General features: G+C 43.4%; 1 protein-coding gene across 1 annotated transcript in view; it reads left to right on the top strand.

Moving 5' to 3' along the window:
- The window catches only part of LOC139264584 (tomoregulin-1-like), a 283,148-nt gene that overhangs the window by 243,018 nt on the left and 18,096 nt on the right, over positions 1–22,034 (top strand). Inside the window, exon 6 of the mRNA XM_070881292.1 lies at positions 15,857–16,005. Within this exon, the coding sequence (XP_070737393.1) occupies positions 15,857–16,005 (149 nt within the window). The remainder of the gene's footprint in view (positions 1–15,856; positions 16,006–22,034) is intronic.

Here is a 22,034-nt window from a genome sequence, read left to right as displayed (position 1 = left end):
GGTGGAGGGAGGGGTGTGGGGATTGAACTCGAGACCAAAGAGAAACGGAGCGTTCGGCGATTGTAGACCTGAAGGAGGTTACAGAGATGGGGACGGTTGAGATCATGAATAGAAACATAGAAAATAGGTGCAGGAGTTGGCCATTCGGCCCTTCGAGCCAGCACCACCATTCGATAAGATCATGGCTGATCATTCCCTCAGTACCCCTTTCCTGCTTTTTCTCTATACCCCTTGATCCCTTTAGCCGTAAGGGCCATATCTAACTCCCTCTTGAATATATCCAATGAACTGGCATCAACAACTCTCTGCGGTAGGGAATTCCACAGGTTAACAACTCTCTGAGTGAAGTAGTTTCTCCTCATCTCAGTCCTAAATGGCCTATCCCTTATCCTAAGACTTTGTCCCCTGGTTCTGGACTTCCCCAACATCGGGAACAATCGACCAGCATCTAACCTGTCCCGTCCCATCAGAATCTTGTATGTTTCTAAGAGATCCCCCCTCATCCTTCTAAACTCCAATGTATAAAGGCCCAGTTGATCCAGTCTCTCCTCATATGTCAGTCCAGCCATCCCGGGAATCAGTCTGGTGAACCTTCGCTGCACTCCCTCAATAGCAAGAACGTCGTTCCTCAGATTAGGAGACCAAAATTGAACACAATATTCCAGGTGAGGCCTCACCAAGGCCCTGTACAACTGCAGTAAGATCTCCCTGCTCCTATACTCAAATCTCCTAGCTATGAAGGCCAACATACCATTTGCCTTCTTTACCGCCTGCTGCACCTGTATACCAACTTTCAATGACTGATGAACCATGACACCCTGGTCTCGTTGCACCTCCCCTTTTCCTAATCTGCTTCCATTCAGATAATATTCTGTCTTCGCGTTTTTGCCCCCAAAGTGGATAACCTCACATTTATCCATATTATACTGCATCTGCCATGCATTTGCCCACTCACCTAACCTGTGTAAGTCACCCTGCAGCCTCTTAGCGTCCCCCTCACAGTTCACACTGCCACCCAGTTTAGTGTCATCTGCAAACTTGGAGATATTACACTCAATTCCTTTATCCAAATCATTGATATATATTGTAAAGAGCTGGAGTCCCAGCACTGAGCCCTGCGGCACTCCATTAATCACTGCCATTCTGAAAAGGACCCGTTTATCCCGACTCTCTGCTTCCTGTCTGCCAACCAGTTCTCTATCCATGTCACTATATTACCCCCAATACCATGTGCTTTGATTTTGCACACCAATCTCTTGTGTGGGACCTTGTCAAAAGCCTTTTTGAAAGTCCAAATACACTACATCCACTGGTTCTCCCTTGTCCACTCTACTAGTTACATCCTCAAAAAATTCCAGAAGATTTGCCAAGCATGATTTCCCCTTCATAAATCCATGCTGACTTGGACCGATCCTGTCTGCTTTCCAAATGCTCTGCTATTTCATCCTTAATAATTGATTCCAACATTTTCCCCACCACTGATGTCAGGCTAACCGATCTATAACTACCCGCTTTCTCTCTCCCTCCCTTTTTAAAAAGTGGTGTTACATTAGCTACCCTCCAGTCCATAGGAACTGATCCCGAGTCGATAGATTGTTGGAAAATGAACACCAATGCATCCACTATTTCTAGGGCCACTTCCTTAAGTACTCTGGGATGCAGACTATCAGGCCCCGAGGATTTATTGGCCTTCAATCCCAACAATTTCCCTAACACAATTTCCCGCCTAATAAGATATCCTTCAGTTCCTCCTTCTCACTAGATCCTCGGTCCCCTAGTACATTCGGAAGGTTATTTGTGTCTTCCTTCGTGAAGACAGAACCAAAGTATTTGTTCATTTGGTCTGCCATTTCTTTGTTCCCCAATATAAATTCACCTGAATCAGACTGCAAGGGACCTACGTTTGTCTTCACTGATCTTGTTCTTTTCACTGATCTTGTTCTCTTCATATATCTATGGAAGCTTTTGCAGTCAGTTTTTATGTTCCCAGCAAGCTTCTTCTCGTACTCTATTTTCCCCCTCTTAATTAAACCCTTTGTCCTCCTCTGCTGAATTTTAAATTTCTTCCAGTCCTCAGGTTTGCTGCTTTTTCTGACCATTTTATATGCCTCTTCCTTGGATTTAACACTGTCCTTAATTTCCCTTGATAGCCACGGTTGAGCCACCTTCCCCGTTTTATTTTTACTCCAAACAGGGATGTACAATTGCTGAAGTTCATCCATGTTGTCTTTAAATGTTTGCCATTGCCTATCCACCAGCAACCCTTTAAGTATAATTTGCCAGTCTACTCTAGCCAATTCACGACCCAAACCATCGAAGTTACCTTTTCTTAAGTTCAGGGCCCTAGTTTCTGAATTAATTGTGTCACTCTCCATCCTAATAAAGAATTCTACCATGTTATGGTCACTCTTCCCCAAGGGGCCTCGCACAACAAGATTGCTAATTAGTCCTTTCTCATTACACATCACCCAGTCTAGGATGGCCAGCCCTCTAATTGGTTCCTCAACATATTGGTCGAGAAAATCATCCCTAATACACTCCAGGAAATCCTCCTCCACTGCACTGCTACCAGTTTGGTTAGCCCAATCAATATGTAGATTAAAGTCACCCATGATAACTGCTGTACCTTTATTGCACACATCCCTTATTTCTTGTTTGATGCTGTCCCCAACCTCACTACTACTGTTTGGTGGTCTGTACACAACTCTCACTAGCGTTTTCTGCCTCTTGGTATTCTGCAGCTCCACCCATACTGATTCCACATCATCCAAGCTTAATGTCCTTTCATACTATTGCATTAATTTCCTCTTTAACCAGCAATGCCACCCCACCTCATTTTCCTTTCTGTCTATCCTTCCTGAATGTTGAATACTCCTGGATGTTGAGTTCCCAGCCTTGGTCACCCTGGAGCCATGTCTCCGTGATGCCAATTACATCATACCCGTTAACTGCTATCTGCGCAGTTAATTCGTCCACCTTATTCCGAATACTTCTCGCATTGAGGCACAGAGCCTTCAGGCTTGTCTTTCTAACACACTTTGCCCCTTTAGAATTTTGCTGTAATGTGGCCCTTTTTGCTTTTGCCTTAGGTTTCTCTGCCCTCTACTTTTACTTTTCTTCTTTGTATCTTTTGCTTCTGCCCCCAATCTTCTTCCCTCTGTCTCCCTGCATAGGTTCCCATCCCCCTGCCATATTAGTTTAACTCCTCCCCAACAGCATGAGCAAACACTCCCCCTAGGACATTGGTTCCGGTCCTGCCCAAGTGCAGACCGTCCGGTTTGTACTGGTCCCCCAGAACCGGTTCCAGTGTCCCAGGAATTTGAATCCCTCCCTGCTGCACCAGTCCTCAAGCCACGTATTCATCTGAGTTATCCTGAAATTCCTACTCTCACTAGCATGTGGCACTGGTCGCAATCCTGAGATTGAGGTCCTACTTTTTAATTTAGCTCCTAGCTCCCTAAATTCGTTTTGTAGGACCTCATCCCTTTTTTTACCTATATCGTTGGTATCTATATACACCACGACAACTGGCTGTTTACCCTCCCCCTTCAAAATGTCCTGCACCTGCTCCGAGACATCCTTGACCCTTGCACCAGGGAGGCAACGTGCCATCCTGGAGTCTCGGTTGCGGCCGCAGAAATGTTACAATTGAATCCCCTATCACTATAGCTCTCCCATTCTTTTTCCTGCCCTCCTGTGCAGCAGAGCCACCCACAGTGCCATGAACTTCGCTGCTGCTGCCCTCCCTTGGTGAGTCATCCCCCTCAACAGTACCCAAAGCGGTGTATCTGTTTTGCAGGGGGATGACCGCAGGGGACCCCTGCACTACCTTACTTCCACTGCTCTTCCTGTTCGTCGTCCATTTCCTATCTGCCTCAGTAACCTTTTCCTGCGGTAAGACCAACTCATTAAACGTGCTATTCACGTCATTCTCAGAATAGAATTTAAATATGAGGATGTGCATTTTAAATTTGATGTCTTGGAGGAACAAGTGTCAATGTAGGTCAACAAAGATTGGGGTGATGGACAAATGAAGTTTTGTTTGGGATAGAATATGGGAAGCAGCGCTTTGAATGTAAGTTTACAGAAGATGAAGACAGGGAGGCATGCTAGGGAGCATTGGAATAGTTGAATGTAGAGGTGACAAGGAATTAATAAGGGTTTCAGCAACAGGTAGGCTGAGGTGGGCCAGAGGCAGGCGATGTTAGAGGTGGAGAGGATATGGAGTCAGAAGCTTAACTCGGGGACAAATAGGATGTTGAGGTCGAAGACTGGTTCACTCTGAGAGAGTGACCAGGGAGGGGATGTAGTTAGTGGCAAGGGTATGGAGTTTGTGAAGGGAAACGAAGACAATGGCTTTGATCTTCTGAATATTTCTGGAGGAAATTGCAGACAAACAATCTGACAATACATAGGTAGTTGAGGTGATGGAGTGGTAGAACACAAATTCACTGGTGCACATGTCGAAGCTAACCTCATGTCTGCGAATGATGCACTTAAGGGGCACCATGTAGATGATGAAAAGGAGAAGATCAACGATTGATCTTTGGGGAACTTTCGAGGTAACAGTATGAGGGTGGGATGAAAAACTATTGCTGCAGATGGTCTGGCTATAATCGGATAGCTCAGAGAGGAACCAAGTCAATAAAGATTCGCTGAGCTGGACAAGAGAGAGGTCAAGGATGGATCCTTGGGTAACTTCTAAAGTGACAGTGCTGGGGTGAAAAGAGGAAGCCATTGCTAGAGTTGTTCTGGCTATGATCAGATAGGTACGCGTGGACCCAATTCCGAGTAATCCTACTGAGCTGGTCAAAGGAGGAGAGGCATTAGAGGAAGAGAGTCATTTGACCATATCAAAAGCTGCAGAGGTTGAGGAGGATGAGAAGGGGTAATACACCTTGATCAAAGTCATGAAGACATTTGTATGTGACTTTGGCTAGGGCCATTTTGTTGCTAGAGAGGTATGGAAAATTGATTGGAGAAATTCAAATGGGGTTGCAGGAGAGATGGGCACAGATTTGACAGGTGGCAACACAGTCAAGGATTTTTTTTAAAATAGCGAGTTTGGAGATTGGAGCGGTTGTTTGCATTTACAATATCAGCTGGCAAGGGGCCAGGCAGAGGAGTTGGATGGTCAGCCATTTAGTGGGAATAGGGATAATGGAGCAGGAGTTGGGTCTCATGGAAGAAATAAGATCAGAAAGGGCATGGGTGGAGATGGGGGAGACATTAGAAAGAAGTAGGTGTTCAGGGCTATAGCAAGGGAAGTTTGGTAAACAAGGAGAAACAGCATAGGCAGGCGAATGGATATTTTGGTGACGAAGAGGTCCATGAGTTTCTCACACTTGTTAGAGCTGAGGGTAGAAGGGGCAGGTTTAAGGGGGCAACTGGTCGTGGGAAAAAGAAGACAGAGTCTATCTTTGCTTTCCAGGATGATCCTAGAGTAGTGAATAGAGAGCGAGTCTAGGTAGGGAGTAGAGACCTATGGATGGTAAAGGATATGAGGAAGTGATCGAAGATGGCCTTGTCTGTGATTGAGACATGAGAATAGTGAGGCTACAAAAGATAGTGAGGTCAAAAAAGTGGCACTAAATAAAGGTGAGGTTTAATGAGTTGGCAAATTTAACAGATATATTATCAAGGATAGTTGAGGTGGAGATTAAAATCACCAAAGATGAGGAGTCACAATGCCGAGGCTGTGGGATGAAAAGAGAGAGAATATCTCAAAATAATCTCAGGGTGGGACTGAGGGGGGATTTTGGGAGAGACAAGAGGGATTGAACACAATGTGATGCTTAAAGAAGGAGAAAGTGCCAGAGGAATATGGAGTGAGACCAAGGGGTAACTTGATGATAAGGGCTATACTGCCATTGTGGCAGTTGGGGCAAGGCTAGTGGTGTAATCAGGTGGGGAAACTTTAATGAAGGGCAACGTATTGTCACCCAAGAGCTAAGTTTCAGACAAAGTCAAGATGTCAATACCCTCATCCGCAATAAGGTCATGGATGGCAAGGTCATTGATCATAAATGAACAGGAATTCTGGAGGGAAATACAGAGGGGGTCAGTGATTGTTGATCAAAATATCTAGATGTATTGGAGAGGATTCAAAGAGTAATAAGAATGAGTCAGAAACTTAGCTCCATATTATGAGGAGAAATTTATATAGCTAAGCTTGTTTTGGTTACAGAAAATAAATTGAATGCAGAAGATCCATTTTTGAAATGCTCAGAGGAATGGATAATGTAGATGCAAGCAGATATTTAACTTGGACTGTGAGCACAGAACCAGAAGACTTAGGTATAAAATTAACAAGCCTTAAGCTAGGCTTTAAAATGGAAGCAATGTTTTCCCACAGAGCTATGAATAGTTATCAGTTTATAGAATAGATTTCCAGATAAGACATTTAATGCTGTCTCAGTGAACACCTTAAATAAAGTACTGCAAGAACAACCTATTAGCAAAAGGATTGTAAGTTGTCAGGATAAGTACGAACAGTGTTGATTGAAACCGGTGGGATACAAGATTAGCTCAGCATCCTGGATTAATGCATGAATTGTGTTTTTGGGAAGGCAGGCTGAAACTTGGCAGAAGAGTTTATGATGGAATAGATTGTACCTAATATTTAGAAGGAATGAGCTTCTCAGGCCCAATTACTTTTTCATAGAATCATAGAATGGTTATAGCACAGAAGGAGGCCATTTGGCCCATCGAGTCCATGCCAGTTCTCTGCAAGAGCACTTCAGCTGGTCCCACTGCCCGCCCTTTATCCGTAGCCCTGCAATTTTCTTTCCTTCGGGAACTTATTCAATTTCCTTTTGAGAGCCAGGATTGAGTCTGCTTCTACCGCCCTTTCAAGCAGTGCATTCCAGATCATAACCACTCGCTGCGTAATAAAGTTTTTCCTCATGTTGCCTTTGGTTCTTCTGCCAATCACCTTAAATCTGTGTCCTCTGGATCCCGCCTGTCAATGGGAACAGTTTCTCTCTATCTACTCTGTCTAAACCCCTCATGATTTTGAACACCTCTATCAAATCTCTCTCAACCTTCTCTGCTCCAAGGAGAACAACCCCAGCTTCTCCAGTCTATCCACGTAACAGTCTATCCTCATCCCTCAAACCAATCTTATAAATCTTTTCTGCATCTCTCTAAGGCCTTCACATTCTTCCGAAAGTGCGGTGCCCAAAATTGGACACACTACTCCAGTTGAGGCCAAACTAGTGTTTTATAAAGGTTCATCATAAATTCCTTGTTTTTGTACTCTATGCATCTATTTGTGAAGCCCAGGATCCCGTAAGCTTTTTTAATCGCTTTCTCAACCTGCCCTACCACCTTCAACAATTTGTGCATATAAACCCCAGGTCTGTCCGTTCATGCACCCGCTTTAGAATTGTACTCTTCAGTTTATATTGCCTCTCCTCATTCTTCCTCCCAAAATGTATCACTTCACACTTTTCTGCTTTAAACTTCATCTGCCACATGTCCACCCATTCCACCAGGCTGTCTATGTCTTTGTGAAATCTATCACTATACCCAAGTTCCGTGTCAATCTGCAAATTTTGAAATTGTGCCCATACACCCAAGTCCAAGTCATTAATATATATCAAGAAAATGCAAACAATGGATAGCAATTAAAGAATTAATACATAATTTACGACAAATATACATTCCTTTAAAGCACAAAAACCCCACAGGAAAAGTGATCAAACTGTGGCTAACAAGAGAAGTGAAAAATATTAGATCAAAAGAAGAGGCTTATAATGTTGGCAAAAAGAATAGTAAGCCTGCGGATTGGGAGGATTTTAGAATTCAGCAAAGGAGGACCAAGAAATTGATGAAGAAAGGGAAAATAGGATAGTAAACTAGCAAAAGACATAAAAACAGACTGTAAAAGCTTCTAAAAGTATGTCAAAAGGAAAAGATTAGCAACAGTAAATGTGGGTCCCTTACAGGCTGAGACAGGAGAAATTATAATGGGGAATAAGGAAATGGCAGAGAAATTAAACAAATACTTTGTGTCTGTCTTCACGGAAGAAGATGCAAAAAACTTACCAGAGTTAGCGAAGAACCAAGGGTTCAGTGAGAATGAGGAACTGAAAGAAATTAGTATTGGTAGAAAAATGGTACTGGAGCAATTAATGGGACTGAAAGCTGATAAATCCCCTGACCTGATGGCCTACATCCTAGGGTTTTGAAAGAGGTGGCTATAGAAATAGTGAATGCATTGGTTGTCATCTTCCAAAATTCCATAGAGTCTAGAATGCAGATTGTAAAGTAGCAAATGTAACCCCACTACTTAAGAAAGGAGGGAGAGAGAAAACGGGGAAATACAGACCAGTTAGCTTGATGTCAGTAGTAGGGAAAATAATATAATCTATAATTAAGAAGGTGGTAAAAGGGCATTTAGAAAATAATAAGATTGGGAAGAGTCAACACGGATTCATGAAAGGGAAATCATGTTTGTCAAATCTGTTAGAGTTTTTTGAAGTTGTAACCAGAAGAATAGATAAGGGAGAACCAGTGGATGTGGTGTATTTGGATTTTCAGAAGGCATTCGATAAGGTACCACACAAGAGGTTATTAAACAAAATTAGGGCTCATGGGATTTGGCGTAATATACTAGCATGGACGAAGGATTGGTTAACGGACAGCAAACAAAGAATAGGAATAAACACATCATTTTCGGGTTGGCAGGCTGTAACTAGTGGGGTACCGCTAGGATTGGTGCTTGGACCTCACCTGGTCACAATCTATATCAATGATTTGGATGAGGGGACCAAATGTAATACAGGGAACTCTCGTTTATCCGGATCGCTCAGGGATTCGGCAATTCCAGGTAAACAAATTTTCCGTTAGGGCGAGTTTACATTTTAAAGTTAAAACTTTAATGAATAAATACAAACAGTAAGAAGGCAGTTAAGTATACAAAAGATAGACATTACCAGCATGCATGTACTACCAGCGGACTAATCCCGGAGGGACGAATGCTGCACTGGGAGTGGCTGCAGGTGGCTTCGAGGAGATTGTCTAGCTCCGGGGTTCCAGAGTGCGCTCTCCGGGCTGTGTCCTGTGCCTGGAACCTGGTGCTGGCACTGCCCGTTCCCAACGTCAGCGGCGGCCGTAAGAGACAATGGCTGCAGCAGCGCACACACACACACCAGCAAGGCAAGGGCAGAGGAGCGATTTTGCAACAGAAGGATCTACAACAGGTGGGTAATTTGCTCTTCCAGGTTACCATTCAGGTGGCAAAGTAGAAAATTAAAAATATTCATTGGTTAAAATGAACTCCATGCTAATCAAAACAGCCAGTGAGAAGTGGCAACGGAATATTTTAAATTCTGTTACAGTAGGTTTTTTGTTAGATCCGGATCCGGTAACGAGAGTTACCTGTATATCCAAGTTTGCTGATTATAGAAAGCTAGATGGTGTTGTAAGTTGTGAAGACGATGCAAAGAGGCTTCAAGGGGATATACACACGCTAAGTGAGTGGGCAACAACATGGCAAATGGAATATAATGTGGAGAAGTGTGAAGTTATCCACTTTGGTAGGAAAACTAGAAAAGTAGAATATTTTTTAAATGGTGAGAGCTTGGGAAATGTTGGTATTCAGAGGGACTGAAAGTTTACATGTAGGTACAGCAAGTAATTAAGAAAGCAAATGGAATGTTGGCCTTTATTACAAGAGGATTTGAGTATAAGAGTAAAGACATCTTACTGCAATTATGCAATTATATATGGCCCAGGTAAGACCACACCTTGAGTATTGTGCACAGTTTTGGGGGCCAAAATTGCCCCTTTCTGAAAGGCCCTTGGAGCGATAAGGACTTTACGCCCAGGGACAGGTGGCAGAAGCAACCCGTCTGGAATTGCCCCCGCTGTGGCAGCTGTGAAAACAGCTTTGTGCTGTGCCCCACATTTTTTGCCCCGGGCAGTGATGCACTCGGCGATGACATCGTCGCCCTGCACACGGACCCCTTATCGGCCTTCGCCGACCCTTTTATGCTCTCTGGGGGAAATTGCCCTGCAGAGCACAGTTGGCGCAGGATGCAAAGCTGTGGGGCTGGGGCGCCCCGTCCACCCCTAGAGGACAGGGCCTGGCATAGCGGGGTCCATTTTTGTTTGTCGGCCGACTTTGTAGTGGGCCCAACAATGGCGGCTGCTGATTCAGCAGGCCGCCAACATGCAACCCGACACCCCCTCTTGGGTGCTGGGCCACTAGCCCGGACGAAACCCTCCCTGGTGGCCCAGTGGATGGCTGGAAAGCAGCTGCAGAATTCACAGCGGCCCTCCCTTTTAAAAGAAAGGGAGGGATGTTGTGACGCGTCAGCGCAACATTGCAGATCCGCGTTGCACTGACGTCATCAGCGCCACGCTCCGCCCTGCTACCGTCCTGCAGAGGTGAATTCCGCCTCTGATACCGCTCCGCAGATTATTTTGTTTCAGAGACCCCAATTACGGGACATTTAGCGGCCCATCTCGCCGGCCACCACCACCCTAAAACCATACAGCACCTGCAAGCACCAGCACAATGACATACATCCCAGAGGATGCAGTTAGTCAGATTGATGAGGAGCACCAGGTAAACTTGAGCTCATCCAAAATTCGCCCGTATCCTAACTCGCAACAAATACCGTTCACTCATCACCCCTGTGCTCGCTGGCCTACATTGGCACCCGGTCCGACAACACCTTGATTTTAAAATTCTCATCCTTGTTTTCAAATCCCTCCATGGTCTCATCCCTCCCAATTTCTGTCATCACCTCCAGCCCCACAACCCTCCAGGATCTCTGCGCTCCTCCAATTCTAGCCTCTTGCACATCCCCAATTATCATTATTCCACATTGGCTTCCAACTGCCTATGTACTAAACTCTGGAATTCTCTCCTTAAACCTCTCTACCTCTCTGTCCTTTAAATGCTCATTAAAACCTACCTCTTTGATCAAACCTTGGTCACCTGTCCTAATATCTACTTATGTGGCTTGGTGTCAAATTTTGTTTGATAACCCTCTTGTGAACCAACTTGTGACATTTTATTAGGTTAAAGGTGCTATTTAAATGCAAGTTGTTGTTGAGACAGGGTGAACAGATGAAGAACAGCAAGCGGTGGGAGCAGAGTGGGAACAGAAACATGCTGCCAAGAGAAACAGCTTGAGTTAGACGTCTCTCAACTGCTGACACCAGGGATTGAAATCTCCTGGGACCAATATACAAAAGTTCTGAACATGTTATTACTTCCCAGATCTGTGTCCATCTCTCCCACAGTTCCCTGTTTGAATCCCTCAAATCAGATTCATGTTTCTCCCTTAGCATCAAAACAGCCATAACTAAAAGCATAAATTATATTCTCTATGTTTGTGACAATGGTACATCACCATTCCTCATTCTGCTTAACCACCCTGCAACCTGTGACATGGTTGACCAGACCGTCCTCCTCCAATGCCTCTCCTTCATCATCCAGCTCAGTGGGATCGCCCTGGTTTGCTTCCACTCTTACCTGTCCGATCGTGGTTGGGATGGCTCTACTAATCTCTTTTCTTTCCACCCTGGAACAGTCATTTTTGGAGTCCTCCAAGGATCCTCCCCTTATTCTCCCCCTCTTCCTCATCAGCATCTGATGACACAGAGCTCTACCTCTCCAATGCTTAACTTAACCCCTCTACCACTCTGTTCAATCAGACTTCTTGTCTCACAACCAATCTTGGACGAGCTGCAACTTAGCCCACCGAAATAGTGGGAAGACCAAAGACATCATCTTCAGCCCCTGCCACAAACTTCATACCCTTATCACTGACTCCATACGCTTCCCTGCCCACTTCCCGTGCTGGACCAGCTATTTGCAACCTTAATTGAGCTTCAGACCCCATAATCCTCTCCATCAAAGACTATCTATTTCCAGCTCTGTAACAGCAGCTGTCTCCACCCGTTTGCCAATGACACCCTCATCGCTTCTTTGTCACCTGTAGACTCAACTACTCCAATGAGCTCCTGGCTTGCCTCAGATCCTCCAGTCTGTATGAACTTCAGCTCCTTCAAAACACTCCTACCCATAGCCCATCCCAGGTTAAATCCCACTTGTCCAACATCATGCTCTTGCTGATCTAACATTCTCCCAACACCTAACATGTTAAATTATTTTGCTTGTGTTTAAATCCCTTCATGGCCTTTGTCCTCCCTATCTTTATAACCTCCTTCATCCTTACGACCAAACCCCCCACTCCCCAAAAACTCTCCATTTATATGACTTTGGTCTACATTGGGGCACCATTTGGGGCCATAACTTGAGCTGTCGAGGCCCCACAGCCTGGCAATCGCTCGCTAAACCCCTCTGTTTCTCCACTTCTCCCTTTTTTAAGACTTCTTAAAATCCATATCTTTGACCAAGCTTTTACTGTATCTTCCCAGCGCCTCCTATGGCTCATTGTTCATTTTATCTCTTGTGAAGTGCCTTGAAGCATCTTTAAAAACAGTAACGGTGCTATTTCAGCACAAATTGTTTTTGTTGCTGTTGTAAAAGTGATGACAGAGCTGTAAGGTTGTGTGAGGACTTGACATAGGCCAGAAGCAAACATAGAACAGGTTGACAGGCAACACCTTGGACCATTGACCTAGTAAATGGTAATATTAGGTGGCCTTATTTGCTAGATTCCTTAAACTGTACATCTATACCTGAGATTGACAAGTACTGCGTACAGTATTGACCACGGCTTCCACCTGCTGGCTGGCATGTGGCACTGCTGACCTCCAGGGAGGTTGCCTGGAGTGCCAAACAGCTACCTCATGCAGCAAATGCACTTTGCCAGCCATCAAACAAGGGGTCGCATGCATCCCTTGTCCACGATTCTGTTTCAATCCTAATACTTAAACACAATAAAAGCTCAGCTAATTATCACCCCCATCATTTTAGCTTTAAGTAGTAAAGCAAAATAGACTGATAGTTGCATAAATTATTTAAATTTATTGACCTTGGAATATATTGCAAGGCTGGAGCTAGCCAAAACATGCAAGCACTTCGCTCACAGCATTCTGGTCCCATTGGTTCAGTATGGGGAAAGTGTTAATCTAATGTTCTTGATCCTAGACGGGTTAGAGGCAGCAGGGTTAGAGGCCACACTCCATTTCCTCCAAGTTTCCACCCCTTGCTGCCTCCAAAGAGAAACTCTGATGAGTGGGGGGGGGGGGGGGCGGGGGAGGAGGGACACTTCTTCTACCTTCCTCCATCCACTCCCCCACCTCATCATCGTGATCTCCCTTTTAAGTGCAGAAATAGTGAGATCTTGGGCTTCCCACCAGTACTGCCCCTTGTATAGCCAGCAGTAACTATACCTGCACGAAGCAGGCATTCTTGCCATACAGGGCCTAATGTGGGTCACATAATGCTGTGCTCAAATGGCAACCAATGTCAGACCAGCCTATGCCCCTCCTAACCCCTAACATCAGGTCCATGGGGCAGGCATCCAGCATTGGCACAGGGGTCCGTCCCTAATATTCAAATGATCCTATTCTCAAAATTTGGGACGGAAGTCTCACACCTCCACACTCCTGAAGCGCAGCACCAGGATCACAACTTCTAGTCTAGGATTTTTAACCTCAAATAAGGGGATTGCTGGGTTTAAGAAGGAATTAAAATTTTCTGACTTAACTCAGAAAGTTAGATAGTGGGTGGATATGTAGCAAAAGTTAACAGGCACACCAAATGACCAAGCAGAAGAAGCGTAACCAGCAATATACTGAAATACCTTTAAAGTGTGCGATAAGCACTTCACTGAGGAATACATGAATAACCTGATATTGGATGTTGGTATGATTCATCCAATGAAATACAAGTATAACCTCTATCACTTAACCTGCATTTCTAGCTGGATTAACTTTCCTTTCCACTTACGATAATTCTCTCTGATAAACAAGGGAAAGAAAAAATAAAAAGAGCGAGGTGATGAAAAGAACATAAAATAAATGAAGTAAGGAAGGTAACCAAGAAGAAATAGAAAAGAGTAACATAGGAATTGCTAGACAAAAAAAGACCAAGGTCCATCTACAAAAGCAAATTATTGAGAACGCTGGAAATCTGAAATAAAAACAGAAAATGCTGGAAATACTCAGCAGGTCAGGCAGAATCTGTGGAAAAACAAAGTTAGCATTTCAGGTCGATGACCTTTCATCACAAATAGAAGAAACAAGGTCCATCTAGTTCATCTTCTACCATCCTGGTAATGAAGTGGTAGCAGTGGTGCAAATTGATGAGGGTCCAGCCAGAGGGCCAATGTTCCTCTCTTAAGCTGCACAGGAATACTGGCATTAGTGGGCCTGATTTTCAGTTGAGAATATTAGAACACATGTCAGTAATGAACATTCACTCCCTCCACCTCTACATATACACTGTGGAAGCTGGTATTGATAGGCTAGATTGATGGTTCTCTGTACACTGGCTTATCATTCAATATGTGGTGGACACCAGTGACATCTACATTGGTAAGCTGACTTACACAGACCATGGACACAGTAGAAGCTTCTTCCATAAATGTCCCTACTTCTGCTATGGAGGCATTGGAATCCAAACTTGGAAAATGATTCCAGGTGATTATAAGAAAGGGATGAGAGGTCTCGTCAATTGGCCTGAATTCAGTGCTCACACAGATCAGTGGCCATTGTGAGGAGATGCAGCCACCCTCCCTGAAATCGTGGAATTTCTAGGATTCCACTCAACAAGTGCAGCCTGTGGAAAAACATACAAATTTATTGATGTTCTTCAAGCTTATGAAATAGATTCTTACAATGAAATTGGAGAAAGTATGAAATAAAAATGGAAATTGCTGGAACTAAAGAAAGAGAAAGCACGACGATCATCAAATGGACCTCGCTAGTAATGCAGAATAACCATTAGTTAATGTTTCAGGCTTAACTACTTTGTCAATTTTGAGTGAACATTTCTGTTTCACTATTTTGATCATCCTCAGAAATTAATATGCTTTATACAATGTTCATCCTCAATATAAATTTGACCAAAAAATTAGAATTTTAGCCTTTTACTAATGGATGTTGGAGACACCAGTGAACTGTAATAGTAATGGTCCAAAAATAATCTCCGACTGTGTAATGCAATGTTTCCTAAGAAGGAAATCTATTGAGTGTGCTGTGAGGAATAAAGGACATTCTAATGTCTGAGAGAATTGTTTTTCATCTTTCATGCTTTTCTGATATTGATGTTTGCCAGAAACATAATCTTGAATAGTGGAAAATTCAATGAAAACAAACTGTGGACACTTAGACATTATGCACAATACTACTGTGCTCCTGGAGGACAACTGCATCCATTATATTAAATTGAATCATTAGAGTCTAATATGCAGCAGTGTAGAAGGCAGTAAAATCAGCAAAGCTGAACAGACGACATAATGTTAATACAGTGTAACTGGGGCTTGAAATTAAGGGGAGTCTGAGAAATAAACCTGCCCCCAAAACCACTTTCAAAGGTGCAAGCTGGTGAAAGACTCCATGCACTGCAGTCACTGCTGAGATACCTGTGTATGCTGAGGGCACACTGCTCCTAGTAGAATCTCAAATGTGGTTTAAATATATCATCGGAAACTGCGTGCTGCTGCTACTGACTTTGTCTTTCACACGTGAAATATTTATTCCATCAGCAATGAAATAATCAATTATGCCAATAAGTTAAATGCTATTACAGTATGTGTACTTGATTTTGAAACCCTGGCAGACTTTTTGTTTTCTGGGGGTTACTATTTGAGCAGGTACAATTTGTGGCAATGTTATGTTTAAAGGTTTCATTGTGATGTGATGTGCATAGCAGTGACTGATTTAAATGGTAACTGGTACCATGTACATTTTTTGGTTTTATCAGGTGTGTGTGTAATATAGACTGCAGCAGATTCAACTACAATCCAGTGTGTGCATCTAATGGAAAGTCATATGATAGTCCTTGCCTTGTCAAAGAAGCATCCTGCCGGAGACAGGAGTGGATTGAAGTAAAACGTCTTGGTAAATGCCAAGGTAAATGAACATCTTTTCAGAAATGATGCATTAAGACGACATTCACAGTGATATTCTAAGAGACTGACATTTGTTTTGGGTGGCAAAAATTCTGCAAAACATTTCATCAATTTAGCCATGTGCAGAGTTTTAGAAATAATAAAGACAAAACCATAGTTGATGCATCATTTGTCTCATCCATAATGTATTTATTGGCATTTCACCCAGTCTTTTTCATTTCCATTCACCTCATGTAGCATCCCAATGAGTGTTTAGCTCCATATGATTGTGCATTTCTGCCTTCTCAAAGCTATTGTACGTTTCCAAATTACTATGTTTTCCATTAATAATTATGCAATTCTAAATGAAAATATGCCTCCCCTTTAATAGAACTTGTCAGCATGTTTGTTCTCAACTACTATCTACTGAATCATTTAGTTTATCTCCAAGCAATAAATCGCACTAAAGGAAACTCACAGGTGCATAGTGGGAGGCTGGGGAATAGGACGATACCATGGCTCAGTCTAGGGATGACTTTATAAAGGCTAAATGGATGAGGCCATATTTGTTAAAGGTTCAATTATGCTGTAAAAGACCTATTCCATGCACATCAATCTCTCATCTCTTTAAAAAAAATGAAAGCTGTTTTGAGATTGTCAGTATTCTGGATGAAGAAAATCATTCCAAAAAATATAGAATTTTAGCTGTCATTTCTGTCATGTTAATAAAAAAGCAGTAGCAATTTCATATTTAGTTGCATATGACAGATACTACTCATGCTTACCTTGTTTCAATGCAGATATTTTTATGAATTATGCCAAGAATAGTTGGATCTTTAAAGCAGACTTATAAAAACTGGCGCTGCACGGACACCTAATGCCCCAAAATGGCGGGCAGAAAGCGTGCGCTCTCTTTAGGCTGGAAGTGCACTCGGCGTCACATTGGGTAAAGAAAAACAAGAACTGTCATTTACCCACGCTGAAGCAGGCGTTAGGCCCATCACATATGCAAATATGCTTGAGGTCCCCTCTTCAAGATTGGTTTGCCCTGAGGCAGCCTGCGCCATCGTGGGCTACACTCAGGGAAACTAGCCCTAGCAATCACCTGCAACAAATAAACTAAGTTACTTACCTGAATGTGGAGCCGGGAGGAGCAGGATTGCTCCTTCCTACCCCACTTTTAACCACCCTCCCGATCACTGCTGCTCCCGACCTCGAACCATTTCCCGCCGGCCTCCTCTCCCAATCCCCTGATTGTAGACCCTCCCCCCATGCCCTTTCCTGACCCGTGATTGCCCACCACCACTCACGATGTCCCACCCTCCTGGCCATCCCAGCCCCAAGATGCCCTGTCGACTGATCTCCCTCCCGCAGTACCCCATGATTCCAGGCCCCCTGACCCAATCCCGTCCCCCAGAAAAGCATTGTCTCATGTCCCATCCCCAAACGGACCCCTGGACCCACTTACCTGTGGACCACTGTGACGACAGCAGTGACATGTTTTTTCTTCACTCCTTTCCAGCGGACTGTTGTGCCACACCGGTTCCAGTACAATGAGGCCCAACATCTCGAGAGCGTTGCACCTCACCGTACTGGCGCGGGGTATTTAACCCAAAAATGAGCGCTGCCAAATTTCTAGGCCTTGGGATTTTGATATCTGAATCAAATATCCATTAATACAGAGCATTATACTTTTGATACAGATATTGGGGTAAAGGTTCAACTTAACATATACCCTGGAGAAACTGTATAATTTATGTAATTTTCCTGGTGTTTCTGCAAATCTTCCACTGAACTTACGGGAGATCTGAGGGACTCCCCCATAGAAATTCTATATCATTGTATATATAAAAAGTCTGCAATCTGTCAAAATTGTGGTCAAGTCTGTTTCTGTGTGTCCGTTAATTAAGCCTGAAGACCCTGACCTGCTTGAGAACACCAGCAGCAGGTCGGGGCCATAAAAGGTGCAGCGAGCAGCGAACGGCGGCCTGGGAGCAGTGTGTAGACATGTCACTTCAGGGAGCAGCGCGAGCTGGTGCAGGAGGGCAACGGCAATGAAGAATGACATCATCAAGGTCCAGGTCGGTGATTGGAGCATGAGCAGACACAGCAGGAGCGACGAGGTCGGGGCGAAGGAGCGGTGAGAGACTGGAGGGATGTGATCGGGGCCCAGGAGAGGCGTGAGTTCGGGACTAGGGGCAGCACGGGCCAGCCCACACTGCGATATGTGTGCGTGCACTAGGTCCGTGCAGCAGAGCAGGTCTCCATTAGTCTTAGATAACCCTTGCCACTGGACCAAGACCTAGCTCTGTCAAGCCCGTGTGGTGGCTGGTGTGCAACGGTCACCACATGTTAAAAAAATCCATGCACAGGCATCGTCCACCCTTCAACATGTAGTTCGGGACCTGGAATATTAGGTCCTTCATTGAAACACCTGTGAACGCATCCTTTTTTGGCATGGAAGCAAGTCATCCTCGTTTCGAGGGACTGCCTATGTTGATAATTAAAGTCCTGTATCATGGTACTCTGAGTTACCTGAATAAAAAAGACTCAAAGAAAATAGTGGATTAGATGTAAACTGACTAACAATATATGGTAGATTTTATGAAGCTGCCAGGTGCGCATATATTTGGGCACTGAGGTCAGTGGGCTCACGGGATTTCCTACGGATTAATTTCCTCTACCAGAATATCTTGTGCTGCCTGCTGACGTCCACGTCTAAATTCTCCATTTGTGTTTCTAGTGAGAGAGCCTCTGTATTCAGAGATTCAGTTTGTAATATCTATCTTTATATTTGACATATACTAGATGAACATTTTTGGACAGAAGCTTAATGTTACATGCCACTTCTGGCTTAAGTGAATGTGTTGTGAATTTGGATAATGCCATGCTTAAATGCCAGGCTAGAAGAATGGTTTTAAACATTGGTCTCAATGGAAGAATGTCCTTTTATAAAACAACTATTGAAAGGGTAACCCTTTGTTGAGCTGCTGTCCAATCCTTGATGGAAAGCAAACACCTATTGACATGTAGATTCTGCTGAAACTAATTGTCAATCACAGAGACCTTGACAGTACAATAAGATATCAGGGAAAAAATAAATAATTGGATCCACAAAGCATTCAGAAGATAATTTTGGTGGAAAGGAATGATTATTGTGATGTTGAGATACCCCGAAGCATCCACAGGGGCTTCTTCTCAATAGCAAAAGCATCAGGGAAGTCGGAGTGCGGATTTGAATGTAACATTTACTCATTCTTCTTCGAGGCCGGGAGATTTTACAAATCAGTCCGTCTGACCCAATAAGGGGCAATAAAGCTATTCCTGCAAGTATATGTGTGTATTTTAAAGTAAAGCTATAGTTCTTTCTATTTCCTAATCCCCTTTGATCTTCTCAAGTCACACCAATTCCCATAGCCACCAATCTGATCTCCAGTCTCTGCTTATACTACAGATGAAGTATGATACAGTCAGATAAAATCCATGCTAGCACAAATTATACATGGCTTATGGAATAAACAGGCTTGATGGGCTAAATTACATCTTGTTAATCTATATTTTGCTATGTGTTATAACCATGCTTTAGTCCATTCAGCTGTTAGACAAGAGGCCGATGATGATTCCAATTATTATTCCCCCTCAACCATGAGCAGATGCTTGGCCTGCAGTCAATAACTCCCTCGAGCAGGGCACATGAGACCAGCAAGTTGATTGAGTGGAAGATGTCACACCAGCTGCATGCACAATACACCATTTCGTTACACTGCCCAAATCTGGCCCACTTTGATTTCTGCAGGACTTACACAGTTAAAGAAAAATGTTCATATACAATGATACCAATGTAGCAACAACATAGAATCATAGAATGATACAGAACAGAAGGAGTGAAAGTGCTATCCAGTTAGTTCTATTTCCTTGCTCTTTCACCTTAGCCTTGCAAATTTTTATTTTTCAAGTATATATCCAGTCCATTTTGGAAGCAGATTCAATAATAATTTTCACCACCCTTTCAGGCAATGAATTCCAGATCATAACAACTCTGCATAATTTGTTTTGCCTCATGTCACCTCTGGTTCTTTTGCCAATTACTTTAAATCTATGTTCTCTGGTTACTGACCCTTCTGCCATTGGAAACAATTTCTCCTTATTTACTTTTATCAAAACCCTTCATGATTTTGAACACCTTTATCAAGTCTCATATTAACCTTCTCTGCTCTAAGGAGAACAACCCCAGTTTCTCTAGTCTCTCCACGTAATGGAAGTCTTTCATCCCTAGTACCTTTCTAGTAAATCTCTTCCCCTCTCTCTATGGCCTTGACATTATTCCTAAAGTGTGGTGACAGAAATGGCCAACATACTCCAGCTGGGCCTAAACCATGTTTGATAAAGGTCTAGCATAACTTCCTTACTTTTGTACTCTATTTATAAAGCCAAGGATTCCGTATGCCTTTTTGCAGCCTTCTCAACTCGTCCTGCCACCTTCAAAGACTTGTAAACATACACCACCAGGTCTCTCTGTGTTCCTGCACCTCTTTAAAATTGTACACTGCTCTGCATTAAATTTCATCTACTAGGTGTCTGCCTATTTCTCCAGTCTGTCTATGTCTGCCTAAAGTCTGTTGCCATCCTCCTCACTGCTCACTACATTTCCAAGTTTCATGCCATCTGCAGATTTGAAATGATGTCCTGATCCAAGTCCAGGTGATTCATATTAAAAAAAACGAAAGAAAGACTTGCATTTATATAGTGCCTTTCACGATCACCAGACATCCCAAAGTGTTTCACATCCAATTAGTACATTTGAAGTGTAGTCACTGTTGTAAAATAGGAAATTGTAATGTATATATATCAAAAGGAGCAGTGGTCCCAACACTGACCCCTGGGGGACACCACTGCACACTTCCCTCCAGTCTGAAAAGCAACTGCCCACCACTACTCTGCTTTCTGTCCTTTAACCAATTACGTATTCATGTAACTACTGCTCCTTTAATGCCATGGGCTTCAATTTTGTTATCAAGTCTATTATGTGGTACTTTATCAAATGCCTTTTGAAAGTCCACATACACAACATCAGGAGGCTAAGGGGAGACTTAATTGAGGTGTATAAAATTATGAGTAGCCTAGATAGAGTAGATAGGAAGGAACTATTTCTCTTAGCAGAGAGGTGAATAACCAGGGGGCATAGATTTAAAGAGGGGAGTTGAGGAGAACGTTTTTCACCCAGAGAGTGGTGGGGGTCTGGAACTCACTGCCTGAAAGAGTGGTAGAGGTAGAAACCCTCATTGCATTTAAATAGTGCTTGGATATGCACTTGAAGTGCTGTAATCTACAGGGTTACGGATCAAAGCTGGAAAGTGAAATTAAGCTGGATAGCTCTTTTTTGGCCAGCCAGCACAGACACGATGGGCCAAATGGCTTCCTTCTGTGTTTTTATCAACTGCACTACCCTCATCAACCCCATCCATTACTTCAACAACGAACTCAATCAAGTTAGTGAAACACAATTTGCCTGTAACAAATCTGTGCTGGCTTTCACTTATTAGCTATTTCTTTTCCTAATACCAATTAATTTGTCCTGGATTATTGTCTCTAAAAGTTTCCCCACAACCGACATTAGGCTGACCGGCCTGGAATTGCCAGATTTATTTCTCTCCCATTATTTAAACAGGGTGTAGCATTTGCAATCCTCTGGTCCTTTGGCACCGCTTCCATATCTAAGGAGGATTGAAAGATTGTGGCCAGAGCCTCTGCAATTTTCACCCTGACTTCCCTCAGCGAACCTACTATGCATCCTATGCATCTATAATGTTCCCAATGTTGGGGAAGTCCAGAACCAGGGGACACAGTCTAAGGATAAGGGGGAAGCCATTTAGGACCGAGATGAGGAGGAATTTCTTCACCCAGAGAGTGGTGAACCTGTGGAATTCTCTACCACAGAAAGTTGTTGAGGCCAATTCACTAAATATATTCAAAAAGGAGTTAGATGAAGTCCTTACTACTAGGGGAATCAAGGGGTATGGTGAGAAAGCAGGAATGGGGTACTGAAGTTGC

Source organism: Pristiophorus japonicus, chromosome 5 (assembly GCF_044704955.1).
Source record: "Pristiophorus japonicus isolate sPriJap1 chromosome 5, sPriJap1.hap1, whole genome shotgun sequence".
Lineage (NCBI taxonomy): Eukaryota > Metazoa > Chordata > Chondrichthyes > Pristiophoridae > Pristiophorus > Pristiophorus japonicus.
Note: the sequence above shows the minus strand (reverse complement) of the source record. Positions and strands in the feature narration are given on the sequence as shown.